Below are 26,409 nucleotides of genomic sequence, written 5' to 3'. Positions count from 1 at the left end.
CAAAATAAGTCCTTGACAAACCGAGCAAGGAAACTGCTATGACGGGACAGTGTCAAATACTTACTTCTAAAGGCACAGGGGTGGTGACCTGGACACATGTAGTGGCTACTCCCTGGGAAGAAGGGAGTTCGCTGGTCAGCTGGAGATTCTTTTTTTTTTTTTTTTTTTTTTTTAACGTTTATTTATTTTTGAGACAGAGAGAGACAGAGCATGAACAGGGGAGGGTCAGAGAGAGAGAGAGAGAGAGAGAGAGAGAGAGAGAGAGAGACACAGAATCCGAAACAGGCTCCAGGCTCTGAGCGGTCAGCACAGAGCCCGACGCGGGGCTTGAACTCACGGACCGCGAGATCGTGACCTGAGCCGAAGTCGGACGCTTAACCGACTGAGCCCCTCAGGCGCCCCTGGAGATTCTCGACATGGGGACAGAACAGAGCTTTGCCAGCACGGGCACAGCACAGAGCAGGCAGCCATTCACGTAAACACGTAGGAATGTTACCTTTCCTGAAGAACATACGGAAACTACTATAACCTAAAGACTGAGTGTAAGCAAGCTCAGCCAGTCAGAGGACGAGAACAGCACGGCATTTCTCTAGATCAGGCTGTTTAAAACCACACGGCGAACGTCAGGTCAACTGGGCAAGCGTGACACTCGCTACGTAAAAAGCAGAGGATAATGAAGCAGTAAACCTGGACACAACGGGTTCCTCCTCCTTTCCCAGCCCTCCTCCCCCTTCCAAAGGGTAAATAAATAAATCGGAGGAACATGGCTACCACGCAGGCCCGTCTTGAGTTTCCGCTGGCACCTGCTCGCTTGCTGTGAAGGCTGACGCTACTCATCAAAATCACAAACATATTGGCAGAATTAACCGTCACTGCTAAAGAACAAAAATTACGAAAAGATCGAGAGTTTTTACAATTCTAAAACTTGAGGTTTTTAGGGACAAACCTGCATAAATTTGAACTTGACAAGAAGAAAAGAAAACCCACGTGTCAAGAGTGGCCCCCTTTATTATCAAGACTTGGAAACAGGCTGATGAAAAAAAAAGATAAAATTTGCAGGCTCACCTGGACAGTTAAACTAATCTCCGTACTCGAATTCCAAAAAGTACGTATCACGGAAATGACTTTTTGAAATGATTTCTAAATACTGCTTTCATTAACACCGATCTGGACAGCGAACAGAATGCGCTCGTAAAAACAGGTCAGATCACCTCTTTCCAATAGAAAGTAACGATCAAGGCAAGAAACTCGAGAACACGATTTCTCGAGCCACGTTTCCAGTTTGGCGAAACACCCGGAGACACAGTCTGACTTCGATGAACTGGAGGTTCCCAAAAGGCCAGAAAACACCCTCGGAAAACAAAAATTAACATTCACTCAAACCTGAGGGATTTTTACAGAGACTTAAAGTTGGAACTTACGTATATTTGATTTCTCTTATATCGCCGGTACAAGTTGTGCATGATGGAGCCCCCGTGGAGCTCCGTCAAGGTGGCCATGTCATCGACGCCCTCTTCGCTCACGGGGTGCATGGCGGTGACCTTCTGGTGGGTAATTGTGCTCTGCTTGTAAGTGAACACCTGGGAGCAGAATGAATTCAGTTGTTTAGTTATCGGCGGTGAATGCTGTCCGCAGACATCTCCCACCTTAAAATACGATCCCAGTACCAGTTTTAGCAACAAGAGCCTGAATTGGCCAAGAAAAAGTACACTGCAGAGAACTTTTTCATTTTCTCTGTGCACCTATCTATTTTTAGAGGAAGCAATCATTTGACAATTGCTATTAGATATTCCTAAAAGACATTATTAGCTCAAGTACTAGCCATCCCTTGGAGGACACAGAAATCTTACATTCACAGTTCACTTCTCTGCAGATTTCTCCTGTTGCTATACATCAGTAAGGGTTAGGACCCTGGGTAGGGTAGGATCCAAGGGTTAGGACCCTGGCTAACCAAACTTTTAGAAAATAATTTGGCTTCTCTGCATAATGTTTCCCATGGGATCATACAGCATATCTCTAAACTTCATCATAAAAGCTCTTCAATTTAAGTGTTACATAAATTCACCCTGGCAGTCTCCACGTTTGTTCAAAGAGTGGAACGCACCTTCCCAGGAATGTTCAAAAAGATGTCCTTGGACTCTATCTCCTCTCCACCAGGATATGTAGCAAACAAACGCCTTCTCAGATTTAAAATAAAACTGGGGTGTTTGCTCGATAGTCTACCTTGCTCAAAATTCCAAACACCACTGATGCGTGCCGCATACACGCGGTAGGTAGCATGTGCATGACAGAATTCTGATATTTTAAGACTGATTACTGAATTTCCATGCATTTCTGAAATGCTTTTGTGCCACTGATTTGATTAAGGACTTAACCATGTTGGGGCACCTGGCTGGCTGGCTCAGTTGGTAGAGGACGAGAGTCTTGATCTTGGGATTTTAAGTTCAAGCTCCATGTTGGGAGTAGAGATTACTTAAAAACAGAATCTTACCAAAAAAAAAAAAAAAAAAAAAAAAAGGACTAACCATATTAAGTCAGCTCCCGTCTGATGATCAAAGTTTGGCCAGCTTTACATATAAACTCATGTACATAACAAAATCATTTGATTATGGCGTCTACTCCATAATTATTCATTTTATACTTTTATAATACTCATCCTTTAAAGACATGAATATATAAAAAGGACCTAAATAACATGAAAAATGCACAGTCTTCATAGGCACACGTACTTCACATGTGCACATGCACAAAACGACTTTCTGGAAGAGTATCTGCAGAACTTCCTGACTGGGGAATTCTATTTTTAAATATCAACCAGATGCCTACATGGCAACAAATACTATGTTATTGCAAAAGAGAATGAACACGAAGGAAAGCAAAAGTACCAATCCGATGGTTTCCAGTAGCCATGAAACAGGGCATGTTTTATTTTTCTAGAGAAAAAAATAAAACTTCAGCCGTGGCATTTCTGCCACATGAACCACAAAAGTTGGTCAAAACCAGTCCTGAGAAAGTGCTGGAGGCCGGGGCAGACACCAGAACCATCCTTTCTCAGGACGAGCCACTCTCCCCAGCTGCTTCCTGGCCGCACATCCACCAGGAGATGCTCCAGCCCCAGCGGCCCCACCTCCTGGCAAGGAAGCCAACCCCCCACCTCACCCCCTGCCACGGAGGCACCCACAGGGCAGGCCAGGCCTGGGGCCCGAGTGGGGAGTGCAGGGTGGGGTATGCCACGGCCAAGATAACAGGTATTAAAGAAAACGCACAGAGACACTCAAGAGTGTAGGCATGCTTCTAAGACACTGACTTTCCATCCTAACTCATGGAGGAACATTGAAGGAACAGAGATTTAGGTCAAATGTAGAAGTCGTCTTGGGGCAATCTGGAAAATCCCAGAAGTGAACGGCTAAAAAAAAAACCCTCTGCCCTTCCCCAGCTTTGCCTCATGCCAACGATGCTAATCCAGGCGGGTTTTCTGGAAACACTAACCATTGGGCTGGCACTGGGGTCTTCACCTGCAGTGACGGTGACGGTGAGGGGAGGAAGCAGAACTTGTCTGGCCCCATGAGCTCCCAGCCAGCTGAGGAGGGCAGAAAAGAGTCCCCGTGTCCCCTCTCTGCTCCCAGAGCACACGGGAGGTGGCTCTTCTCACTCTGCTTGCTCAAAGCTCCTGCCACACAGCAGGCGGGGTGGCTGCCCAGGTTCCCAGGAAAATGTGCCCACAGGAAAGACGACAAGGCACCAGAGTGGGCGCGACAGGTTCCCGCTCAAACTCCCCCAAGACTCACCATCGGCAAGTCCCTCCCAAGGTGGAAACAGCTCTACCTGCTGCTTGACTATGCTGAGAATTCCAGAATTTGAGGACAGAAATGTTTTAGAATACGGACATGTCATCTGAATTTATATGGAGTCTGCCTTTTGGAAATAATCATATACAGCCCACAATACTTAGACACTAAGTGTTTATATATGTGTCTATATACATAAAACTAAATACTCATGTCATCTGTAAACATTTCATTGTCTTTTTTAATGCCCTGGGAACAACAAGACAATGCGTGAGCCAAAATACAGACAGGGGCACACGGGCACTGACAGAAATGGCTACACGCTGTAGAGTTCCCACCTTCATACGTTTATTTGTCTTCAGGTGTTCAGGAGCATGCTGTGTGTAAAACGGGGACACGTGCAGTGGGAAAATCCAGAGAACTAGACCAATCCTTCCCATGGCTTCAAGAAGATAGAATCAAGATGGCAGATAATAGTTACATAAATAAGAGGGGCGCCTGGGTGGCTCAGTCAGTTAAGCATCCAATTTCGGCTCAGGTTGTGATCCCGTGGTTTGTGGGTTCAAGCCCCACATTGGGCTCTGTGTCGACAGCTCAGAGCCTGGAGCCTGCTTCAGATTCTGTGTCTCCCTCTCTCTCTGCCCCTCCCCCACTTACATTCTCTCTCTCTCTCTCTCTCTCTCTCTCAAAAATAAATCAACATTAAAAAAAAACAGTTACATAAATAAGAGACGACAAGCAGAAAAAAAAAGACCAAAACATTATGCCAACTGCAGCTGCTCAAAACACTGATTACTCCCCGAAAAGTAGGATATGTAGAAAATGTATTTGTGAAGGAAAGGCAAGGATAACCATCCCTTCAGAGATGGGCTAATATCTGTAAAGATTCTAGAATAGTGCGTGGGGCACTGTAGATGCTAAATAAGTGGCTGAGAAATTAAGGAAATGCATTCATTCGAGCAAATATTTACTGGTGTGGTCTAAGCCCTGGGAATATGGCTTACATTCCAACAACGGGAAGAAAATAAAACCAAATATACACGTAACTATCACACATGGTCATGAATCTTTTTTTTTTTTTTTTTAACATTTATTTATTTTTGAGACAGAGAGAGACAGAGCATGAAGCAGGGAGGGTCAGAGAGAGAGGGAGACACAGAATCTGAGACAGGCTCCAGGCTCCGAGCTGTCAGCACAGAGCCCGACGCGCGGCTTGAACTCATGGACCGCGAGATCATGACCTGAGCTGAAGTTGGACGCTTAACCAACTGAGCCACCCAGGTGCCCCAAATCTTTATGAAGACATAAATCAGGGTATAGGGACCAAGTACCACCAAGGCTTACGTAATGCTAAATATGTGAGGACAGCCTCACTGACAGGGTCTCTACGTTGATGTTACCCTAAGGAGGTAAGGGATGGGATCCCCCCCTGCACTCAGTGTGTTAATGTGCACTGGATGAATTAACACCTGATTTAATCTAGAAAGATTTCAAAGGATTCATGACACCCACAGTCTTATTCAGTAATTTTTAAGGAGAGTCCCTCGAAGCATCAAAAGTCACGGCTACGTGCAACAATTAAGAGGGTATTAGTTGCACAAGATTATTCCCAAATAGCAGGAGAACTCTAGGTTTACAGAATGGGATTATTTTTACAGGAATTTTTTGGGAACAAACAGCCAGAATACCAAAATGTATTCCTAAAAATCCAATTCAGAATAAACGGACTTCCTCCAACGGAGCATATACTAGGAGAAAGGTGGTAAGGTTAAGAAATGGAACAAAATATGGAAAGATTAATAGACAGGAAACCAATTTAGAGAAAATGCAGCCTCAGAACAAACAGCTCCTGTTATAGAAATACAAGCCGCGGGTCACAAGACAGGCTGGATTAAGCACGGGAGAACAAAGGAAACCAATCAACGTGATTGGAAAAACAACTCAGAAGGCTTGCCTAACGCTGGGTCCGCTTCTACACGAAGAATCACAAGGTCTGAAGTCAATTAAGTAAAACACAGCTGAGCTACTATCCACTTTTACCTTGAAAAGTTTTTAAAGCTTTATTTACTGAAGTCATCTCTGCACCCAACGCGGGGCTCAAACTCACCACCCAGAGACCAGGAGTCGCACGCTCTTCCGACTGAGCCAGCCAGGCATCCCGATCTACTTTTAACCTTAGCATAGCATTTACATTGCAAGGAAACTCGCACCGCGTGAATGCAAGAGTCTCCGTAACACCAAGTTATGTATATGTGGGTATATGTATACACACACACACACACACACACACCTCTCTTATTGCAAGTCATTAGAAGCCCCAGTCATTACATTTAGCTTTTCTAATCAAAGAGAAAGGAAAAAGAAAGTAATCCTGTCATGTCCTCCCCTGATGGACAGATGGGGTAGAGGGTGTTCTCAATCTGGGGAACCTCATCTCACTACATCATAGAATTTCTGCTAGAGTATTTTTTTTAATGTTTATTTTTGAGAGAGAGAGAGAGAGAGAGAGAGAGAGAGAGAGAGAGGATCCGAAGCGAGCTCCACGCCGACAGCACAGAGCACAGCGTGGGGCTCGAACTCACGAACCGCCAGATCGGGACCTGAGCCAAAGTCAGACGTTTTAACTGACTGAGCCACCCAGGCGCTCCCTCAGCTAGAGTGGTTCTGAATTCAGCACCCGTCCTCCACCCACGGAACACGCGGCCCTATCTGCAAACAATTTTGATGGCCAGAAACACCACAGGATTATTCGGGCCAAATGTCAAGAGGGCCAGGTGGAGACACCCTGGTCTAGAATGGCCAACCCACCAGGGGTCTACACAGATCCTAGGAAAAAAATGATGCGAACGAGCCAAGGCCTAGGAACAAAACCTTTCATCAAATATAAAAACGTTTTGGATGCAACTGAATAGGGTTCATCAAAGGTCAGCATGACACTATTCTGCAATTTCGTTTTTGGCTCTTTCTTATTTGTCCTAAGTTAAGAAGGGTAGGGGTGAAAATAATGACAGTTTCTAGGCATCGGGGTTTGCTTAGATTTGTGCTCCCTTGTTCTGTATGTATTCATACAGATATGATCTACCTGTAATGTATCATGGTCAGATGCTCATGGGCCAGTTCTTTCTTGTTCCTACCCCGTCCAGGGCGGCCCTCCCGTGTCGGGGCCATGTACATCCCACTACCTTCCTTGAGGCCTCAGCCCCAAGGTGATCCTCCCAGAAGACGCCGATGAGGTCAAGGGCACCACGTCGGATTCCTCTTTATTCTGCTGTGGGTACTCTCTTCCTAGCTCCCGGGACAACCTGTAACCGCTTATCTATTATCTCACGTGTTCAAAATCCCCCTGTGGGTCCCCCACTCTAGGACCTCAGGTCAGTCTCTTTTAACTCATTTGACCGCAACCTACAGTTAAAAAGGTTTTATTCCATGAACTACTATACACACAGTTTCATAAAACACTTGTCGCCATGTTTGACGCACCTCAATCCTTTCTACTCTGTTTCTTTCAAACGCCGGCTGTGACCCCGTAAACTGATTTCACGTCTGTTGTGGGTTGCGAACTATGGTTTGAAAGCTCCATGAAGGCAAGGAGCATGCCTACCTCGTTCCCCAGTGCCGGCCATGGCCCACTACACGGACTCAATAAACACGGCATAAACACAGAATAAGTGGTCCTCGCTTTCAAAACGATTATAACATGGGGCGCCTGCGAAGCTCAGTGGGTGGAGCGTCCGACTTCGGCTCAGGTCATGATCTCGCAGTCTGTGAGTTCGAACCCCACGTCGGGCTCTGTGCTGACAGCTCGGAGCCTGGAGCCTGCTTTGGATTCTGTGTCTCCGTCTCTCTCTGCCCCTCCCCCACTCATGCTCGCTCTCTCTCTCTCTCTCTCTGTCAAAAATAAACATTAAAAAAAAATTCCAAATGATTATAACATGAAAGGAGAGGCAAGGTGGGGTAATGACCAAAACATGGCCTTAGACGCCTGGAGGCAGATCCAGCTGGATTCATTTCTGCTGGATCTGGGCTTCCGATCGTTTCAGGAAAGTGAGCAAGGTTCTTGGACCTGCTCTGGCCCATGATTTTTTTCCACCTGCAAAGTAAGAATGGTAATAGCAATACCCAACTCGGAATTATCACGAAAGCTAAGGAATGTAGGTAAAAGTCACAGTGACTGGCACAAACAAGGGCTCCACAAACGGCACCTTTTCCCACGAGGGGGGCATAATGCAAGGAAGAACAGAGAATGTTCTAAAAGGAAATGAATCAATTGTCCTTGCACAGAGAAGCCCAGACTCCTTAGACTTGAGCCTGGAGACTAGCTGTGTGAACGAGGCAATGAGCAAAAGGGAGGGGTACACACTCAGTTCTACAAACTTCAGGACAATCTCAACTTGTACGTTATCTGATGAAAAACCAACATATACCTTCTTCTATTTCGACTCCCTTCGCCCAAATCCGGCTGGCCTTGTTTGGGTTTTCTCTGGATTCGACCTCGCTTCTGGCGGCGCCTCTCTTAATTCAGTTTCCTACTTTCTTTCATGTATTGACTCATTAACTCATGACTAAAAGGATGATCAATGATAGAGGTTAAGACTTCTGCCTCCTGACCTGTGGCCAAATTGAGCAATCGTGGCAACCAAAAACGAGCTTTCTCATGGCCAGCCCCTCTGACTCAAGGCTCTCGGTGGCGACGCATGCCCTTAGGCGCACTGTGGAGTCTAAGAGGAAGTGGCCTCCTGTTTTTGCTGCTGCCGTGGGAGCCTGCAGAAAGTAGACGGGGCACAAAAATGTAAAGTCCACTAGAAAGTTCCATGGAAATCTCATCAAAAGTAAAAGTACTCTCCCAGAGTGCAGGGAGGAAATGGCCACGGTCCCTTGCGTTCAGCTCCCATTCATCAGAGATTTAGCATTTTAGTGACACGGCACAGGGGGTGAAAATCATCTTTACGTAAGGGTTTGGTGACTAGAATCGGCCCTGGGTGAGCTTCTGGATACCCGACGACTAAATACAGATAAAAGAAAGATTGAGATTTTCTTTTTCAGAGATTCAAATAGTTTGTGAGATGAAGCCATGTTTTAGATGTTCAGGTGATTTATTTTGAGAGAGAAAGAGTGAGCGAGGGAGGGGCAGAGGGAGAGGGAGACAGAGAATCCCCAGCAGGCTCTGCGCTGGTTAGATGCTGGGTGATGCAGGGCTCGAACCCATAAACCATGAGATCATGACCTGAGCCAAAATCGGGAGTCAGACACTAAATTGACTGAGCCACCCAGGCGCCACTGACTAAGCCATTTAAATTGTCATCAAGTTTTCAGTGCCTGACGCCACAGGGTGCATGGCATCTGGGTCAAAACCAGCGTAAGGGAAAAGGTTGGGCACAGGCACAGGGCACTCAGTGACGGCCGGCTGTGTGCACCAGGCACACTGAGGATATTCCCTCATGTGATCCGAGGCAGAGGAAGCCACACTGTCGTTCAGTCTTTTGGAGGATGAGTTCACAAAAGATCAGAGAAGCTAGGGAACTTGCCCAAGGGCACACAGCACAGCTAGCATTTGATTCCTTGGGACTGTGGAAAAGCACACACGGTGCAGCCAGACCTGGGGGGGTCACCAGTTCAGAGATAGCATTTTGCATTCCAGCTCTGCCACTAACTGGCTGTGAACCCTGGGCATTTATTCCGCTATGTTTCACTTCTTTACCATTTCTAGTTCCCTCGGTTGCCATTTGTGGCAGGCTGTGAGCTGGCCCCTGGGAAAACAAGGGTGACCCTGGGAATACAATAAACGGCCTGTCGTTCAAAGAGTCTCCCGATCACCAAGAAATGAGAAAAAAAAAGAGCCATTTCCACCGTGTGGTGGGGGCCAGCGCAGAGGAAATTCCCGGGGTATGGTGGGGACCAGCCACGTGGGACAGACCGCGGCCGGGGAAGAGCAGAGACAAAGGCAAGACAGTGCAGGGCACCCGCGGAGTGGGGCGTGACGGGGGCAGGGTGTGGGGGGCCTCCTGTGCCCTGCAGTGATGCTTGGCCTCTGACCTGAGGTGGGGGTTGACACGTCTCCACTTATTATTCATCATCACAGACAGCTGATGTCAAACATGACCCCGCGATCGCTCTTCTAGGGAAACAGAGAAGGGAGCTCACTACAAAATGTAATTCAATGAGTCCGACTTTCCAGAAACCCCGCAGGAAAGCGATGCCTAAATCACTTCAGGCGTAATCACTACAATCAGTGTTGTCCCCAAAGTGGAGGGTTTCTTCCTGGGGCGCCTGGGGGGCTCAGTTGGTTAAGCACCAGACTCTTGATTTTGGCTCAGGTCATGACCTCAGGGTTGTGAGATCAAGCCTCTGCTGCCAGTGGAGCCTGCTTAGGAGTGTCTTTCCCTCCCTCTCTGTCCCTCCTCCCCTCCTCATGCACATGCTCTCCCTCGGTAAAACAAAATTAAAAAAACACTTTTTTAACTGGAGAGTTTCCAGGCGCCTAGGTGGCTCAGTCAGTTAAGTGTCTTTTTTTTTTTTAAACGTTTATTCTTGAGAGAGAAAGACAGAGCATGAGCGGGGTAGGGGCAGAGAGAAAGGGAGACCCAGAATCCGAAGCAGGCTCCAGGCTCCGAGCTGTCAGCACACAGCCGGACGCGGGGCTCGAACTCACAGACTGAGGGATCATGACCTGAGCTGAAGTCGGACGCTTAACTGACTGAGCCACCCAGGTGTCCCAAGCGTTTGACTCACCATCTAGGCTCAGCTCAGGATCTCACTGTTTGTGAGATCGAGCCCTGCGTGGGGCTCTGGGCTGACAGTATGGAGCCTGCTTGGGATTCTCTCCCCCTCCCCTCAAAATAAACAAACAAACTTAAATAAAAATTGGAGGGTTTCTTCCTGCCTTCCTGTGCGCAAATAACACATGACCAAAAGCATCAGCAATGATACACACAACGCAACAAGGACAGGAAGCTTCGGCGGGTCACTGAGCACGAGTCTTTCTGAGGATACTCGAGACTTCACAGGCAGACCAAGAAGATTATGAATCTGAGTAGTCTCATGGCATCTAGGTGGCTCAGTCAGGTGAGCGTCGGACTTCAGCTCAGGTCATGATCTCACGGTTCACGAGCTCGAGCCCCACTTCAGGCTCTCTACTGTCAGTGCAGAGCCTCTGTCCTCCTCCTCTCTCTGTCCCTCCCCCGCTTGCTTGCACACACACTCTCTCTCTCTCAAAAATAAAATAAATTTAAGCGTCTGAGAAGTGTAAAACATTAGGAAGCTAACCTGTGGACAGGACATCGGCCAGTGGAGAAGCAGAGCCCTACCACACGATGAGCAGTGCAAAATCAACTATGTCGTTCGCATGGGCAGCTGCCCCCAGCCTGGAAGGTCTAGGTGATGCCCTGGCCCTGATCTCTGCTGGCGAACTTGAGAGAAAAAAGTTAACTGTTATAGTGAGTTGGCAGAGTCGGGAGGAATGACTATCACGCTCACACACGTTAAAGAACATACTAGTACTTGCTAGTTAAGGAAATTAAATGGAAAGAAGAAATCGGAACTTATAGGCAACATTTAGGAATGGTGATTTTACAGAATTATGGACAGATTTCTTTTAAATGTGAAACTGTACTGCTTTTTTATTCATAAAAGAAATTTTAGGAAAATCTGCCCGAAAAAAAATTACACTTGGTCCTAAGCTGTGCTAGAAAGTGTCTTGAAAGCTCTCTTGTATATATCACAAGATGGTCATGCCCTTTAAGCCAGTCTTTCCATGTTTGAAGAATTTAGAAAGAAAAAGATGGCTTTATACAAATTTTTTTGATGTTTGATGTTATTTTTGAGACAGAGAGATAGAGAGAGCGGGTGCATGCTAAAGCAGGGGAAGGGTGCGGGGGGGGGGGGGGGGGGGGGGCGGGGCAGACAGAGGATCCAGAGCAGGCTCTATGCTGACAGTAGAGAGCCCAATGCAGGGCTCGAACCCATGAACTATGAGATCATGACCTGAGCTGAAGTCAGCCACTGACCCAACTAGGCCACCCAGGTGCCCCAAATATTTTTTCATTACAATCATACTAACTTATGACAAAATTATACTAGGCACACACATAATATAATCCTATGTTTATTTTTTTAAATGCATGCACATAGATACACACACACACACACACACCAGCAACTCTGCCCACAGATACACACACACACAAGCAACTGTATTCTTGGGCATTCCTTCTATATAAGTGAAAACTTACATTTGCACAAAAACATGCACACAAGCATTCATAGCAGCTTTTTGTGTAAAAGGCAAAAGCTGAAAAAGCCAGTCCCAGAAGGTTACATCGGCTACGATCCCACTTACAGAATATTCTTGAAATGACAAAATTATAGAGAACGAAGGACAAATTGGTGGTTGCCACAAGTTATGAAGGGAGTAGGGGCAAGAGGGTAATGGGTGTAGCTATAAAGGGGCCACATGCTGGGTCCCAGTGTTGATGGAAAGGTTCTGCATCTCGACTCTACGTCAAGACCCTGATTGCGCTATTGTGCTGGAGTTTTGCAAGATGTTATCATCGAGAAAGAGTAGGTAAAGGGTATATGGAATCATTCTATATTATTGCTCACAAATGCATGTGGAGCTACAGTAATCTCAAAACAAAAAGTTTCATTACCAAAAAGTATAAAAATATATGCAAAAAGGCTAGAAGAAAATATATCAGAACTCCAATAATGGATCACAAGCTTGTAGGGGTTTTTCACTTTGTTTTTTATACTTTTCTATCACTCTTTTCCTATTTGCTAAAAGTTTAAAACATTTCTAGCCTTAAAAAAAACAAAGCAGTCCAGGGGCACCCAGGTGGTTCAGTTGGTTAAGCATACAACTTCAGCCCAGGCCATGATCTCACGGTTCGTGAGTTCGAGCCCCGCGTCGGGCTCTGGGCTGACAGCTCGGAGCCTGGAGCCTGCTTCCGATTCTGTGTCTCCCTCTCTCTCGGCCCCTCCCCTGCTTGTGCTCTGCTTCTCTCTCTCTCTTTCAAAAATAAACAATTTAAAAAAGTTTTTCAAAAAATCAGCCCAATCAAAAATCACTATCAGTGAACATATCTGGATACATATAACCGATTCAATTAATTTAAACAGTGACTATTATAGAGCTATTTTCCCCAAATAACAAAAACGAAATGAAATAATACCCTCCCAAGAGTCACCAGCAATTAGAAGGAGTATAGGGGCTTCTCCTCTAATCCACTTGTAATAAGCATGATAAGTTTCAGCCCAGAGAAACCACAAAGCAAGAGGCAGGTATGGCACAAAAGCCTGCCTACAGACCCCAGGTTCTTGGTCCCATGCTCCTGAGACAACTGGTCCACCAGCTTTTGCTTCTGAGGCTCCTTACTCCTGGTCCTAACGTCCTGATCCTTGTTCTAATTTTGTGTGTTCCTTTTGGTCCCTCTCTTGCAAGTCAGAAGCCCAGACTCTGATACGCATGAACTTGAATTCTGGTATCGAAGCTCCATTCCTAGAATTCCAAACCATTTTGACGTTTCAAAAGCACCTCTACACACACACACACACACACACCTCCACAACCTACCCTCATCTCTTCCTCAAGAATGACACCTCTGGCACCTGCTGCCCAAGCTAGAAATTGGAGTCAACCTCACAACCCCTCCCTACTGCTGACCATGTCTTCTCTGCAAGTCCTAGGTCAGATGATCAACACTGTCCAGAACCCATCTGCTCTCCTCTTCCTCTGCCTGCCTCACATTTTTCATCCAACCCCTACAACTACTTCCTAATAAGTTCCTCTGCCTCCCGTGTCTCATGGCGTGAATCCAATGGTCCGCAAATTAGAGTCCGAGAAACATTTTTTTTAACGTTGAATTTTAATTTTAATGACTAAAAACGTTTTCTACTAGTTTTAAAGATAAGTTTTCTTGGCCGTGATAACTTTGAATTCAAAGAAATTTTCCGAGATAAAATTTTGGTTTCTTACACTGGTGTTTCCCAAACTGGGACCAGCTAGGATCTTTTAGCGGATTCCATACAAGCCTGAACAGCACGGACCTAGAGGGCTTTGAACCCAGTCTGCTTCCCATCAGCTAAGCAATCTTAACCTTCTCCGGTTACGCCACATGCTCGCCCTCAGTTTCATCATCTATAAAATAAGGATGATAATACCTACACGTCAGAGTGGTAGTGAGATCAGAGTAAGATAACGCACATAAGGAATTTAGCACAGCTCTTGGTACTGAGCAAGCAACTCAAATATTTCACTGTTAGCCGTGTTACTGTTACCAGTGACATGCATTGATTGGAATTCTCACAATTTGTTCCCAGTCACTTCCAAGATGAAGAAAAATCTCCTTATGTGGGTGGATTCCCTACAATGCTTTCCTGAGGGGCCCCTGCTACTGCTCCTACCAAACTGACTCCAGGATTATAGACTGACTCAGAGTTTCCCGCCCCCTCTTTCCAACCCCTCACCATGTTCCATACTCCGTGAACTGTCCTGGGATCCGTCCTGCATTCCTCCAGATGACCCGTCTTCCAAGCCTCCACCACCATGCCCAGCCTGGCTGGAGTGCCCTTCTTTCCCACAGCACCTTGGACAGAACCTCTCCTGTCACTTAACCACACTACGCTATCTTACCCTCTGTCTTATCTCTGCCGAGGGACCAGGACTGGCAGAACTTTCAGGCTCCTGTGTGGAAGCGGTGATTTCCTGGGGCCCCATGATGAAGATCTGCGGCTGTAGGTGGGCTGGTGGGGAGGAGGGCGAGACCAAATGGGGATGCCACAGTAGTCATGGATGCACTATCATCCTCATACTGGACCAGTCCGTGAGGACCTGGGCTGTATCTCGCGAAGACGTCTGAGTCCTCCTTGCCTCGTCAAACATCTGACACCAGTAGCTGCTTACCAACTGTCTGCCAAAGTGATGAGCACCAGCTTCCTTCCATGGTGCTGAGATCATATACTTAGCACCCTGCACTGGTCATCTAAAACCGAACTCCAAAGGCTGAGCTGTAAATCAACGTTTTCCATTTACTGGCTGCTTTGAAACAGCCTTAAACTGAACGACAGTAATTCCTTGGCTGTTCTTAAGTGAAATGAGAAAAGACTTGGTCTTTGAGCCAAGTATGTGTCCATCTCAGAGTTCAAAAAGAGTCTAAATAATTTTTATAAATCTTAACTTTAAGCATTATGTGTTTTGCATGCCACTCATTTCCAAGTGTCAAATAAGAAGAGACTCAAGTTATTTATTAATGCAGTGAACAAACCCAGATTCAGAATGACTCCCGATTGAAGCCAGAAGTCAGTTTGGCTACATATGTACCAAGAAGTCTGCTGGACTCGAACCTATGGTCCAAGAAGTGGGAGGAAACACCACCCAGCTAATAGGAAAGGCCAGAAACACAGCACAACAGATCAGAACATGGAACAGCTCCCACACTTCCCCTGTGGGCCAACCCCTTACTCCCACCCCCCTGCCAAGAAAATCTCTAGAAATGGCAGAGAACTCTATTGGAACTACTGGACGGACGAAAAAGAGGCAGAAGGCCTGAAAGACAACAGACTGAAAAAAATAATAGGCTACTAAGTAAAGACAGAAAAGATCTCTTTACAAAATTATATTTAATGAAAAATAAAACACAAAGTACTAAGATATTCTTTTCTTTTTTTTAAGATATTCTTGCTAGGATATGGACCATGAGCAAAATAAGGGGGCTAAAAAGAATACTGCTGGTCTTTCCCTAAAAAGGTGCCAGCAAGAAATTGTTTCTCCGCAAATGTCTATGAACACAAAGGACATAAAAGCCCGGCATGCCTTCTGCTGGAAATCTGGCCCAGATATCTAAAAGCCAGAGTCACCAAGCTTTAGAAACTTATGGGAATCTGGTTGAAATCTTAATCTTGAGAGCCGAGGTCACGAGGAGAAACAGGGCCATGTTTTTGTCAATATCATCCTCCTCCTGTTAGCTTTCCCAAAAAGGGAGTTAGGAGAGCCTTCTTTTCCGGTGATCGATATCCTTATGATAAGCCTGCCTCCCTTCAAATTTCGACTTTAGAATGTGACAGAGTCAAAACGCAGTATAAAGACAAAGGGGCCCCTACAGCGTCTTTGCCACCACCAAATGGTCCCTATTCCCACCAGAGAGCAGCTCCTCCTCCCGGGATGTAGACCCAACACTATAAGCTTCACTCCCCACTTTTACGCCCAAACTCTCACACCCACACCTGCTCTCAGGCGTCAGCTACCAATGTTGTTCCGCCTCCGTCTGCTTTCCAGGGACAAAGATCAAAGATCCTGGAGAAGACGGAAACCAGCAACTGAGCGACCCCACGCACACGACACGAGCAGACTGATAAAGAACGTGATGATGGAAATGTACCAGGGGACGGCCGCCCACCTTGTGGGTGTCCGAAAACCTAGAAGGCTGCATCAAACTCAGAGTAGTCCGCTCCCTCTCTCCGAAGATTTGCGTTAGAAATGAATTCATCCACATTCTTATCACTCTCTGTATTTTTAAGTAATTTTTTAATGCTATCTTACTCCCTCGATAGCTAGTAATAGAGGCTACCATCAAGAGGATGGGAGTCAATGCAATGCCCGACGGAATGGAAAATGACGCAGCTGCTTTGGGAAGCGGTCTGGCAGCTCCCTCCAAGGGTAAACCTAACGTTACCATACGTGCCGGCAATTCCGCTCCTAGATGTAGACCCAAGAGAGGTTAAATCAAGTCCAGGCAAAAGGCGGTACATGAATGCTGACGGCATTATTTCTATTTGTCCGAAAGTGGAAACAACCCAAATGCCCGTTGACAGATGAACAAATGAAGGTCACGAGGCATGCCTGTACAATGGAAGATAATTCCGAAAAAGGAATATAGTACACCACAACGCGGGTGGACCCTGAAAGCATTACGCCAAGGTCAGAACAAGGTCAGACAGAGAATACCACATGTTATAGGATTCCATTTATATCAATGTCCAGAATAAGCAAATTTGGAGACAGAAAGTAGATGAGTGGTTGTCAGGGCTTGGGGGGTGGGCGGGGGGAGTTGGGGGGTGACTGCTCATGGGTTCGAGGTGATAAAATGTTCTAAAATGGACCATGGTGATGACTGCACAACTCTGAATATACTAAAAATCCCTGAACTGTGCACTTTAAATGGGTGAATCCTATGGGGCGTGAATTGTATCTTAATAAAGCTGTTTTGCGGAGGGTGGGGGGTGCCTGGGTGGCTCAGTCGGTTAAGCGTCCAACTCCTGATACGGGCTCAGGTCATGATCTCACGGTCTTGAGATGGAGCCCTGTATGGGGCTCCACGTTGAACATGAAGGCTAAGATTCTCTCTTCTTCTCCTCCTGCCCCTCCCCTGCAAGCACTCTCTCTTTCTCCGTCTCCCAAAAACAACAACAACAAAAAGTTGTTTTGTTTCGTCTTGAACAAATACTTGAATCGGGCACTTGGCCCAGAAGACGGCAGAGAAAGACACAGGAGCCGCCCCCTCGCTGTGTGCCGGGCCCACCTCCCATCCTGAATGCCACCCGCTGGAACCCCCTCAGACATCCTGCCGACCACCACCCTGCTGATTAAGAGGCAGGCACCAAAGGGGTATGATGGAACCGCAGGCAGAAATGGGGTAAAACGAGCAGTTCTGGAACGAGGATGGTCAGCCTGCACAAAAGTGGACCCACCCTGCAAAAACCAGGAGCCCTGGGCTGACCACAAGGCATCCTGGAGAAGAGAAGGCCAGGAGCAGGGGAGACGGCTGAGTGAGCGCTCAAAGGATTAGGCTGAGGATGCCCAAGTCTCCTACGGCTCAGACCAGCCTGCTCACTGACCCTGTGCTCCCTACACTCTGGGTGTGCCTTCCCCTCACCCCCCTGTTCCCCTACTGCCCTGCTCCATGGATGTGTTTGCCATCTTGCCACCAATCCAACCCTTCCTGGTTTTACGCTACTTGGGTAAAAAACTTCAACACTGGGGCGCCTGGGTGGCTCAGGCGGTTAAGCGTCCGACTTTGGCTCAGGTCATGATCTCGCTGTCCATGAGTTCGAGCCCCGCGTCAGGTTCTGTGCTGACAGCTCGGAGTCTGGAGCCTGCTTTGGATTCTGTGTCTCCTTCTCTCTCTGCCCCTCCCCAACTTGTGCTCGGTCTCTCTCACTCTCTTGCAAAAATAAACAAAAAAACCCGCAACACTAACCCAGGGGGTCTCACACGAGCGCCCGGTTCAAGGTAAAGTGCACTTGTGGCGTTCAGCCGGGAGAGTTATCATTCATGGGCAGGTATTTAGTGCCCAGACCCTGACCCTGAAATGTCTGGCCTCAGTTTCGGTGACCAGGGGACAGGACCCCGCACATCTCCAAATGCTATAATGCCCCCGGCCGGAAGACACTGGGATGCACAGAGCATGGGCATCTCCAGCGTAACGAAATCAGGCCAACACAGGCACGCAAAGCTACACCTGGGGTTCAGGTGGAGAACTCAGAAGCCTTGAGAGGTCACCAGCAATCATTCGCTTAGTCTGTCTTAGAGGCCTGTGCTTGAAATCACTCTATTAGGCATTATTTCAGACGACTGGGCTATCTCGAGACACCACATTCTGTTTCATTAACAATAAGCGAAAAATAGAATCCTTTTGGCAGAGTAAAGGGGTCCTGGGCACCGGGCTGCATAATAAGTCAGGCTGGCATCTCCTACAAGGGCAAATCTGTGCACGTGGCTGCCGTCCTGGCGTTGCCTGGGCACGAAGTCATGGCAGTCAGCTACCATTTCCTGTTCTAAGTGCAAGGTCCCGTGACATCAAGAGACGGGTGCAGAGAACGGTGGGTATTCATAATGCCAGGCGGATGCCCATTGCTATAGGCTTCCTTTCTGATCTCCCCAGCGGTCTTGTCACTTTCCACAACTTTGCCGGCACGTTTTCGTGAAGTCCGGCAAAAAGGCGCCAGGCAAGAGATCCAATTTCTTCGCTTGCAAGGGACCTGAGAATAAGATACATTTTTTTTTTAAGTCTGTGGGAGTATTTTCTGTAAGATGGAAAAGGATCTGTCTGCAATTGCTAGGTACGCTATTAACACTTACTAAAGCCCTCAAAAGTCATTAAATCGAGTTTACTGAGAATTTAAGAGCTACGTTAACAGATCTCTCCGTACAACTTTCTACGACAAGGTGTTTTCCGTCTCTCCACCAGGGCTGTGAATGTTAAGGAATCAACTGGTGCATTTGGCTCCATTTTTCTCTCAAATACAGTACTGACGCGGGCAGAAATGAGGCAAAACCAACTCCCAGGAACTTTGATAGTCTGCAGAGAATTCTACAATTTCGGATTAACTCTCAAACTAAGAACCCCTGTTTGGGATTCATCCTTGTTTTAAAAATTCGCTACTTCAAAACCAGTAAGTGTGAGAGCATCTAGCAACAGCCATGTGATCAATGGGTTTTTACAAGAAACATCCTTCCCCCAGAACGTACAGACTGGTAAGCAACCCAGACTGAAAGTCACACATTAAATTTCCTACATCGGCACCGTGACTACCTCGGTGGGTGGCAGTGTGTCCCAGGAAAGCTGAGAAGTGACATTTAATTCTCCCGTAAGGCGTTTTAGTGTGACGGTCATTGTGACTTAGAATCAGCACTGTTATTCTGCTTTTCTGTTTTTTCATTCTTTCATAAACATTTTTATTTGTAAGTACTCTCTACACCCAAGGTGGGGCTTGAACTCACAGCCCCAAGATCGGGGGGCACACGTTCCGTCAAATGAGCCAGCCTGGCACCCCATCGCCTTGCTTTCTGAACTGGGTTCTGCCATTTCCCTGAACACCTAGTTAGAAATGCAGAGCACTGTGCACGGCCCCAGAAGGAGGAGCCTGGGTCGGTGCGTAAGACCCAGAACAAAGGCCAGGCTGAAGCTAGACCTGGGGGGGTCACCCTCATCCTCCAGCTGTGTGGAGGATGTGAAGAATTACCAGAAGACGCGGTCACCTGGGTCCCACCTCCAGTGGTTCTGATGGGTAGAGGTCCGCGGTGGGGCCAGTGAACTGGGTTTTGGCAAATCAGCTCAGATGACAGTGGGGTTGGTGACAACCAGGAACCACTAGACAGCATCTGAGATCATAGTCTCCCCTCCGGAGGACAATCTGAGAGCCCTGGCTACAGTCCCTGCCTGAGACAACACGAGGTAATTTGAGCAGAAGCCTCATAGGACAATGAGACCATGGTTAGAAAGAGCGTGGTGTGGTACCCAGCCATGCTTAACAGATGCCATTATTACTCCCAACACTATACTTATGTACCTACCCCTGTGTGACGGGGTGGGGAAAGCGAATGCAGGCGACGGGTCCCATGAAACAGTCAGCATGAACAGATGTGGACCTGAATTCAAGGACTATCAGCGCACAAGGAAGAATCTATAGAATATTAAAAAAAATTTTTTTTTCAATGTTTATTTATTTTTGACAGAGAGAGACAGAGCATGAACGGGGGAGGGTCTGAGAGAGAGGGAGACACAGAATCCGAAGCGGGCCCCAGGCTCCGAGCTGTCAGCACAGAGCCCGACGCGGGGCTCGAACTCACGGACCGCGAGATCATGACTTGAGCCGAAGTCGGACGCTCCACCGACTGAGCCACCCAGGCGCCCTGAGAAGCTGTAGAATATCAACCATCTGAATATCAAGGAAGAAAGAGTTTCAGGATCTATGTGCTTGGGTGACTTAGTAGCACATTTCGGGGGAACAAGAATTCAGAAGCAAGAATTCAGATCTGGATACCAAAGCAGTGATTAACATCGAACATTGTCTATACGACCGGGGTTCAAGCCTCGGTTCTCCCGTGCCCTGTATTTTGGCAAGCCACTTTGTTACAGTTCGAAGAGGCTATCTGTGCACTGTAATTCCAAGTTTAGCGGGAAGGGGAGGAACAGAGCAGGAGTGCGGGCGGCCAGGTAAAAGTTGGGGAGATCTGCGGATGCAAGGAGGAGAGGAGAACGGGGTGAACAGAATGTCACCAAGCTCCGACAGTCTCTGGCCAGGTTTCCTACTGATGACCCATAACAGAGCAATTAAAAAGACAGAAATAACACGTAAGCGTTTAAGCACACCTGCCCCATGAGGCTCTTTGCTTTGTATTTCTCAGCAGCAACATCTGATTTTTCTGTGTTCCTATAAACCCTTGTGAAAAACGCTTCATGCTCTAACCCTTGCTCCTAGGAGGAACAGAGCTGCTACTCGCACACTGGAAACTGAGCCGAGTATTAAAAATGTCGGGGCCCCTGGGTGGCTCAGTCCACTAAGCATCCGTCCCTTGATCCCTTGGCTCGGGTCATGATCTTATGGTGTGTGAGTTCGAGCCCCATGTCGGGTGCTGTGCTGACAGCCCGGAACCTACTTAGGATCCTTTCTCTCCGCCCCTCCCCTGCTCATTCTCTCTCTCTCAAAATAAACAGACATTTAAGAAAAATGTTTCTATGTCTTCGGAGGAAAGGTGATAATTGCCAACACGGTACAAAAAAACCCCCCAACGGTGTAAACACTTAAAGTAGCTGCTACCAACAAAACCAACATATGGAGGGAAAAGAAAGATTCAACGTAGGGAAGGTATCGTTACTTAAGAAATAAAAAGGAAGTGATTTCAAATGTTTAGAAGCTGCTTACATAACCCTGAAGACCGACCCAGAAAAAAGTATTACTCAGAAACAATGCGTGGTTTCAGATGAATTCAGTTTTAAGTCTTTTCACGGTGTGTTAGAAGAATTGAGATATTACACGTAATCATTTTGTGGGTTGGGCAAAGCCTATTCAAACGGAGACAGTATTTCTGCACCGAACCAAAGGTCAGAGCAAATGATTAACAACGCAAACGATTCTGTTGCCCAGGCGGATAGTCCAGCAGATTTTCCAGATTTTAGAAAAACAGCTTAAAACATCTTTCTTTACCTTGCACTGACACCAGACTGGCCTCTGCAAATACCTTTTATTTTTATTTTTTTAAATGTTTATTTATTTTTGAGATAGAGCATGAACAGGGGAGGGTCAGAGAGAGAGGGAGACGCAGAATCTGAAGCAGGCTCCAGGCTCCGAGCTGTCAGCACAGAGCCCGACGCGGGGCTCGAACTCACAGACCGCGAGATCATGACCTGAGCCGAAGTAGGAAGCTCAACCGACTGAGCCCCCCAGGCGCCCTGCAAATACCTTTTAAATCACGCACAGGCAAGCAGGAGACAGCGGGGCCGGAAGTTAACTTTCATTTCAACAACGCTAATTTTTCAACTTTCTCCCAGGTAGAAAGGATAGCTGTGTCTCATGAGCTCCACGGACCATCAAACTGGAGGAGGCTTTGTGGTCTGAGACACTAATAACAAATTCAGGCTGCCCTTCAACAAAGCCACGTTCTATTTGAACTCTTAACAATGGAAGCTGACTTCTATGCCAACTCTTCCTGCAAACTGTTTCTCATTAATAAGCTTTTTTGAAAGTGTGTCTAAGAATAAAGTCGATGCTCTCTTTGTCCTGGCCTCCTTATTCCAGGCTCGGGGCCTTGGGAGTTTTGTTGTTTTTTGTTTTTCCCTAAACATGAGGCACACATGAGGCCACAACTAGGCACAGCCATGAGACTTCCTGCTGAGATTAGCACAGTATCTGATAACTACACAAACAGGCCTCAATCACAGAAGCTGGGAGACAAATCTTTCGGGAGTATCGTTAGCAGTGGGGGTAGGATTACATAACAAACAGAAAGTCAGGCGGCAAGTATATTCTTGGTTTCACAGTATACGGTCAGCCCTCGGCCAGAGACCCTCATAGGAAACCCCTCACACGTACGTGCACACTTTAGAAAACGTGTCCCCATACCTGTCGGAGTTTAAACGCACGTACTTTCTGATGTGTGCGCTGACCGAGCTGGGGGGGTTTAAGTCGGCCTGCCTGCCTCTTGCCAAAAGCTCTTTTGTTCAAAACGTACTGACGCCAGGCCCGGGCACTGTGCAAGAGGCTGAGAAGATACAGTCAAGAGAGGGGAGTGGAGATCCAGGGAAGGGAAGAGGCAGACTGAGAAATGGATCCTGAAAGTACCTTTAAAAGGTGCCGCACTAAAGGTGCAGGGGCAGACCAAGTTCACCAGGGAAATCACCTCCTCACGATGGTCCTGACACTTTAGTGATGCGACCTGACGCGGACAGGTCCACTTTTTGGAACCTTCCTAATCTATCCCAAGGCTGCATAAACACCTCCCACTCCCAGTCACAGGGCTGTTGGAGCATCAGAGAGGGTGGTTACGATGCACAGGTGCAGGGGACCGAGAAGCACAGGCCAAGAGAACCAAGCACGGCTTGATGTGATTTAGCCCACTGGCTCAATCGTGAAACTGTCAAAGGCTTGTTTCCTTGAACAAGCCTGCTGTGGGTTCTGATTCTGCTCGCCCTGCTTCCTCCCATGACCTCTGTGCTCTCAGCCCCGAGCCCATGGCCACACAGCCACAAGGCCCCTCCCTGCCGCCTTGGCAGCCAGCTGACACCACACCCAGCTGGCCTGGTTCAGCACCCGCCTCCCCGTGTCCCAAAACCTTTCACGTGCTCCAGTTAGAAACGTGCCCCACATTTACCCTCACCTTGGAAAGTGTTCTGCCAGGGGCGCCTCGGGGGCTCGGACGGTTAAGCGTCCGACTCTTGATTTCGGATCAGTTCGTGACGTCACGGTCCGTGGTTTGAGCCCCGCGTCGGGCTCTGTGCTGACACCTTGGAGCCTGGAGCCTGCCTCGGATTCTGTGTCTCCCCTCCTCTCTGCCCCTCCCCCACTCGTGCTCTGTCTCTCAAAAATAAACAAATGTAAAAAAAAAATAATAAAGTGCTATGGCAATGACCCACTCACAATATTCTTATAACCTGTACGTGCACATCTACGTACACATATACACAAATATCTCTATACACATACGCATATACGTATGTATATATAATTATTGCAATTCTCATCTGTATAACCTGGCAGATGCCCATGTTCCATCTGGCAATCAGCCCTCCGGGCAAGTGCTACTCCAATCCCCAATTTATGAACAAGAAAACTAGGACCCAGAATGTCCTTATTGAAGGTCCTGTGGTTAGCACGTAGCAGGCAGGGCTGGGAGTCCAAAATGCCCCATCAGAGCATGCCAGGCTGCTGCCGAAGGGCAGGCTTGCGGACAAATCAGTGTGTGCGATACTTTCCGGGTTCAAAATACTTGTTTCATTTGTTTCCACAGGTCCTAAAGCTCCCTTATCTAATGTTTTAAATAAATTTTTTAGTTTTTTAAATATTTTTTTAATGTTTATTTTTTGAGAAAGCACGTGTGTGTGTGTAAGCAGGAGTGAGAAGGGAAGGGAGGGAGGAGGAGGGAGGGAGGGAGGGAGAGAGAGAGAGAGACAGGGAGAGGGAGAGAGAGAGGGGGGGGAGAGAGAGAGAGAGAGAGAGAGAGAGAGAGGGAGAGAATATATATATATCCCAAGCAGGCTCTAGGCTGTCAGCATGGAGATTGACGCAGGGCTCGATCTCACAAATCACGAGATCATGATGTGAGCCGAAATCAAGAGTCAGACGTTTAATGGACTGAGCCACCCAGGCGCCCCTAAATATTTTTAAAAGTCACTCTTGTCCACCCATTGCTAAAAGTCAAAATTAGAATGGAACAGCATTTTAAAACCACATCCATGCTACGGAGCCGGACTCCAGTATGATACATCAAATGTACAGTGACGGGTAAAATTACAGATTTTCTTTTGTAAAGAAAGTAAAACATCCCAGACGATGACAACTGGACGTTAACACTCAGCCAGAGAGCTTGCAGGTCTTCTGAACTCACTAATAGCTTCAAAACTGGTTTGCACAGGTTAGGCTGGGAAGGCTAAGTGAGGACACCAATAAATAATAATTACAAGGTTGCATAAGAACTTCAAATACGGAACCCACAGAGCTTTATTATACTTTATCGCAACAGACCAAAAAGACTGACACGAGAGAGGGAAAAAGTGGGCACGACAGGAAAAGTGGGTTTGCCTGAGTCTCCAGTCGAATCGGCCTCTGAACCAGTCACAATACACAGTCCACTCTCTTATTCTCCGTTGCCTACTCCCCTCTTTAAACCTGGGGAGCTGTTTCTGTTTCCATCTTCTTTCCCCTGGGCATCCTTACAACGATTCCTTCAAATCATACTATCAGAAAACGATTTTCTTCCAAACAATTTTATCTACTTCTTTTTCTCCGAAGGATCGATTCCTTTTCCAGCTCAAGGCTGATCCATCGGGCTCCGAGTTCTTTACGAAAATCACAGAAGAAACACGTTGCCCTGCGATCAGGCCCACAGCACACATTCACGCAGACCTTTCACTTCCACATAATTTGTTTTGTTTTCCTTCTCAAAGCACCCCTTGATGAGGTAGGTGGAACAGAGAACAAAGATTTCTGAAAATCAAGAGTATATCCAACGACCCACTACACTTTCTCCAGCAACTTGACTAACTGGCTCTTTGCTTTCCCCATATTCACGATCAAAAAGGGCAAATACATAGTTATGAAAGCATGGCAAGGGGGACGTGAAAAAACAAACAAGAAAACTTACTCAGTTGATCTTTTCGCTAATAAATTAACCTACCAGAACCAAATGGCTGGTTGGTTTCTTCTGTTTGTTTTTTGAAAAGCAAGAGAACCTGTATTCCACCACTAATTCTCAGTTTCACCCTGTATTCTAATTTTTGTCCTTAAAAGTAGGCCAACCCAACTACGAAATAAGGTGAAAGTCATAGCAACATTAAGAATCGGCGTGATACTGATTAGATCATTCTCGGCGGTTTTTAAGTCAAGGTCTGCAAAACTCAAAATGTCACAAAAACCCCAGTTAAGACACGAAGGGGCTTATGTAGTCTGGACAACGTGTAAGCTTTCCAGTAAGATTTTATCTGAAGCAGAGGGATTCCAGATACATATTTCTTTTTTTGAATATAACCGTCTTAACTATCTTACCAAAACACGTAACCGAAGCCTTAACGAGCTATATAAAAATAATCAAACCTTGTCCTTAAACGAAAGGAATGAGGGGCCCCTGGGTGGCTCAGTCGGTTGAGCATCGGACTTCGGCTCAGGTCATGATCATTCACGAGTTCCAGCCCTGACTGGGCTCACCGCTGTCAGCGCAAAGCCCACTTTGGATCCTCCGTCCCCTTCTCTTTCTTCCCCTCCCCGACTCGCACGCTCTCAAAAACAAACAGTAAAAAAATAAAAAAGTAAAGCACCAAGTACAGAACTAACCCTCTCCCTAAGACAAGGTCCAGGAATTACAAGCCTGAAGTAGGGGCTGCATTTTCTCCCATCGAGTAGTAGGGACTTCCCAATTCTTAACTGGGGCTGCTAATTTTCAGTAGCCAAATAAGAAATAGAAGACAATGAAACCGGGGTGCCTGGGTGGCTCAGTCGGTTAAGTGTCCGACTTCGGCTCAGGTTATGATCTCACAGCTCACGGGTTCAAGCCCTGCATCGGGCTCTGTGCTAACAGTTCAGAGCCTGGAGCCTGCTTCGACTCTCTCTCTCTCTCTCTCTCTCTCTCTCTCTCTCTCTTTCTGCCCCTTCCCCACTCACACTCTCTCTCTCAAAAATAAACATTAAAAAAAATAAT

The 26,409-nt window shown here is 47.0% G+C and overlaps 1 protein-coding gene across 5 annotated transcripts in view; it reads right to left on the bottom strand.

Moving 5' to 3' along the window:
* Nucleotides 1-26,409, bottom strand: part of MYO10 (myosin X) — a 230,219-nt gene that overhangs the window by 129,965 nt on the left and 73,845 nt on the right. For 4 of the 5 annotated variants that reach the window (XM_045441547.1, XM_045441556.1, XM_045441564.1 and 1 more), the window contains one exon: nt 1,422-1,580. The exons of the other annotated variant lie outside the window; for it this stretch is intronic. In XM_045441547.1, the coding sequence (XP_045297503.1) occupies nt 1,422-1,580 (159 nt within the window). The remainder of the gene's footprint in view (nt 1-1,421; nt 1,581-26,409) is intronic. 5 annotated transcript variants of the gene reach the window in all.

This window comes from Leopardus geoffroyi, chromosome A1, assembly GCF_018350155.1.
Source record: "Leopardus geoffroyi isolate Oge1 chromosome A1, O.geoffroyi_Oge1_pat1.0, whole genome shotgun sequence".
Taxonomy (NCBI): domain Eukaryota; kingdom Metazoa; phylum Chordata; class Mammalia; order Carnivora; family Felidae; genus Leopardus; species Leopardus geoffroyi.
Note: the sequence above shows the minus strand (reverse complement) of the source record. Positions and strands in the feature narration are given on the sequence as shown.